The sequence below is a fragment of the Mytilus trossulus genome, unplaced genomic scaffold (genome assembly GCF_036588685.1).
Source record: "Mytilus trossulus isolate FHL-02 unplaced genomic scaffold, PNRI_Mtr1.1.1.hap1 h1tg000233l__unscaffolded, whole genome shotgun sequence".
Classification (NCBI taxonomy): Eukaryota; Metazoa; Mollusca; class Bivalvia; order Mytilida; family Mytilidae; genus Mytilus; species Mytilus trossulus.
In genome coordinates, this window is record NW_026963314.1 from 326092 (window position 1) to 330325 (window position 4234).

At 33.0% G+C, this 4234-nt stretch overlaps 1 protein-coding gene across 1 annotated transcript; it reads right to left on the reverse strand.

The window, feature by feature from the left end:
• Positions 1 to 3137: 3137 nt before the first annotated feature.
• On the reverse strand, positions 3138 to 3932 carry LOC134701148 (protein unc-13 homolog C-like). The gene has a single exon (XM_063562293.1). It carries the CDS (start codon positions 3930 to 3932, stop codon positions 3138 to 3140), a length of 795 nt encoding a protein of 264 aa, XP_063418363.1.
• Between the last annotated feature and the right edge of the window lie 302 nt (positions 3933 to 4234).

Consider the following 4234-nt stretch of genomic DNA (forward strand, 5'->3'; position numbering starts at 1 on the left):
ATCGCCCTAATTCTAAATTCAGTTTTAAAGTACCACTTCTCAATTTTGTAAGTAAGTTACTATTAATAAAAAAATCTAAATAATTCTCTATTACAAAGTCTGTTTTGAGGTGTTTATAAATACATAGTTTTTCACAATCATTTATTGATGCATACCAAGTTTGTAAATACTGGTCCTTTATACGAGTTTTTATAACATCTAACTGTATATTTACATAATTCTGTGCAGTCCAAACATAGTTCAAACCAAGATTAAACAACAAATCACGAACACAAGACGCCCAGTTCTTTTTACCCTTGTTTGCATCTTCTAATAAAAGTTGGTAAACATCATACACAATAGGTGGCTTATTTACAATAATATGAAGCCAATATTTCAAAATAATTTGTTTTCTTGAGACATACATAGGCAAATGACCAAGTTCACCACATAAAAAACTTAAAGGAACATTTTTACCTAGTTTTAAAACAAATCTACAGAAACGGTTGTGTATTTGCTCTATATCATTTGCACGGTGAAAACCCCATATTTCAGATGCATAGTTCAATACGGAACCAACCATACTATCGAACAGTACACATTCTTGACTTGTGGATAAAAACACATGTTTTAAAGAGTTCAGAAGTGACGAAAGCGCTCTTGATCCCTGTTGAGATAATCTTTTTTGGGTATGTAAAAATTTTCCATTGTAATGAAGTAGCATACCCAAATACACGTAAGAGTCCACTATCTGTAGTTCTTTACCTTCATACACGAAATTGAAGTTAGCTGGCTGCCATCCATTTCTTAAAACAACAACTTTGGTTTTGTCTGTATTTACCTCGATGTTCCATTTCTTACAATAGATTGATAGTTTATCTAGTAATTTTTGTAACATTTCAGGAAACTTACTAAACAATACAGTGTCATCAGCGAAAAGAATTAAGTAAATTAGAAAACCATTCAGTTGTACAACGTCATCACTAGCATTTACGGACATATCTTCTATAATATCATTGATGAAGAACAAAAATAATAAGGGAGACAATGGGTCCCCTTGTTTCACACCAAGTAAATTGTTAATTGCGTCCGAAAGTAAACCACCAGATCTCACGCGTAGCTGGACAGACGAATAAATAGATTTGATCATATTAACGAATTTGCTACTGACACCATTTTGTAGAAGTTTATATAATAAGATCCGTCTGCTTAGTTTATCAAATGCTTTACGGAAATCCACAAAGGTACAAAACAGTTTCATTTTACGTTGCAGGATATGTGTAATAATTCCATGGATAACAAAAATTGCATCTATAGTTGAACGGCCTGGTCGGAATCCAAATTGGTTATCAATTAATTTTTCCTCATCTTCTGACCACGCTAGTAAGCGACTTGTTAATATAGACGTAAATAGTTTAGATAAGACACTTACTTATATAATAGGTCTATAGTTGTTTGGGTCCGTTAAATCACCACTTTTCGGAACTGCAATTACAAGTCCTTCTGTCCAGAGTTCAGGAAAAATCCCATTTTCAAATACATTATTCAAAAGTGTTTTTAAGATCGGCGCAAAAAATAGTGGACCCGCTGAGAGCATTTCACCTATAATGCTGTCGTTACCCGCACTTTTTCCGGATTTCAATTTGTGTATTGCTTTTATAACTTCTTCATCAGTAATTTCATAATCTAAAAAAGTCAACGTGGGATTCACTTATTTGTATATTATTTAGTAAGTATAATACTTCGTTGCAGATATCTGGTGGGCTGTCCCCAAGAATAGTTTCAAAATGTTTAAACAGTACATCATTATCTACTACACAGCGTGATTTAGTCTTAGGTTTTATGGCTGACCAAAATTGCTTAGGGTTCGTTTTGGCAGTTGCACATAATTCAATTCCTTTCCGACGCTTAAACCTTGCCCTGGCTTGTCGTTTCGCTTTATTAAATGAATTTCTGGATGAAATATAGAATGTTCTGTTAATATCTGTCGGATGACGCAGAAAAGTGTTCCGAAATTTATGAAAATTCTCTCGTTCATTAGCGCACTTTTCATCAAACCATTCATTGTTTTTACGAATGTTATTCTCATTTTCATTTATCAAAACAGATCTTCCGAAAACTTCAAAAGCACTGTTATAAAGTATGTGAGTTATCTCCCTTACCGAATCATTGACCTCGTCCAAGGTAGAAATATCATTCACTAGTGAAAGTAATCTGTCTTGTTGATTATGTAGTAATTGGATATAATCAGTGTTTTTATTGTTATCCCATTTAATATACGTGTGAACTTTTGGTATATTGTGTGACGGACGATTGTTCGTAAAATCTAGTTCAAAATAAAGTGGCGAGTGGTCTGAAAACTCGTTCAACTGTAACACTTCAAAATTACTAATTAACTCGTAATCACAAGGAGAAACAAGTAAATAATCATTAACACTTCTTCCGTTAGACGTACAGAAAGTGAAATTACCGTGTTTGTCGTTTCCGGGTCTTCCATTAGCTACCGTGAGCCCAGTGTCATAACACATCTGTAAAAGTTTACGACCAAAAGAATTGACGAATTTGTCCATAGAGCACCTATTTGAAATAATGGGATTTTGCACCTGCTCAACACTCTCAACATATTTATCTAAATTATCATTAGTCAAAAAGTCGTTTGTTTCACCTATACGACTATTCAAATCACCACAAACAAATACAGTCCCTTTTTCTTTTAAATCTACAACAATACTTTCAATTACTTCATGAAAATCATGTTCACATATTTGATAAAAATTTGATTTTTCATGAGGAATATACGAGAAACACATATAAATATCATTATTAATAGCAAAAAAATCTTTTTTTAGTTTAATTACAACAATTCCATAGTTCAATTCTTTTTCAACAGAAATATCATCACACAAGTAATTTTTACAAAAAATAGCTATACCTCCTTCATTTCTAGTACCTATATTTTTACAACGATTAATACAAGAAATGTTAACAAAACCATTAATATTAGTTAAGTTATTTTCTTTTAACCAAGTTTCACAAACGAATAAAATATCGTATCTATTAACAAAATTAAGAAAATCGTTATCATCATAAATTGAAACAAGTCCATGCACATTCCAACACAAACATTTTAAGTTTTCAAATTGTTCTCTGTGTAAACCCTATGGAGTATATTCTTTTCCACCAACGAAAATCTTGTCCTTTACAAAGTAGGCTTTTACATCTTGGTCACGCAACTGTTTCATGATAGGTAGTTTCTCTTTCCTGCGTTTTTGGATCTCTAGAGGGAGTTGTTCCGAAATTCCAAACTGTAATCCTTTTAGGTATTTTGCTCTTTTTTTGACGTTGTCCCTATTCTCAAAAGATGAAAATTTAACAAGGATTGGCCGGATTTTGTTGCCCTTTTTACCTAAGCGATAAGCATCAGTAACCACAATATTAGATGGATTTTCAATTTTCAGTTTTTCCTCACAGAATATGTCAATGGTATGACGACAATTTTCATCATTAATTTCAGGTATATTATAAAATATTAAATTGTTACTCATTGCTTTCATCTGGACTTCAAGTAATTCATTTTGCAATCTATCATTCTCCCTTTTCATATCGTCAAGCGATGCACTTAGTTTTTTATCAACAGTATTCACACTAGAGTTATTGGTTTTCAATTGGCCTGAAATTTTATTTAATTCCGCTTTAATATCGGTGAAATTTTGTTTGTGGTTGTCATATTCATTACTCATTAACTGAGTGCTCTTTTCGACTTGGTCTAAACGGTCGTCTATGGATTTGGTACCCTTTTCCAATCGTATAACCTTTGCATTTAAAGAAGTTACAAACGAGTAATTTTTTTCTAGTTTATCAAGCTTGTTTTCAAACTGGTCCATCCGACGGAATATTTCGTCAACCCATGTAGGACGGACCCTTGTGGGACGCCTGCATTTACAGGTAACCATCCAGAACTTGAACCGTTAATAACCACCCGCTGGACTCTATTTGTAAGATAATTTTCAAACCACCTTAGTAAAGAACCCGATATACCCGCTTGTTGAAGTTTAAATAGCAGTCCCTTATGCCAGACTCGATCAAATGCTTTACTTATATCACAGAATACTACCCTTATTTCTTTACCGCTATCTAAAGCCTTCCCAAAATCATTCGAAATGTTAATTAATTGATTAACCGCTGAATTCCCCCGTGTAAAGCCCGACTGATTTTTCGTTAAAATATTATTGCGCATAAAGTGATTGTAAACATG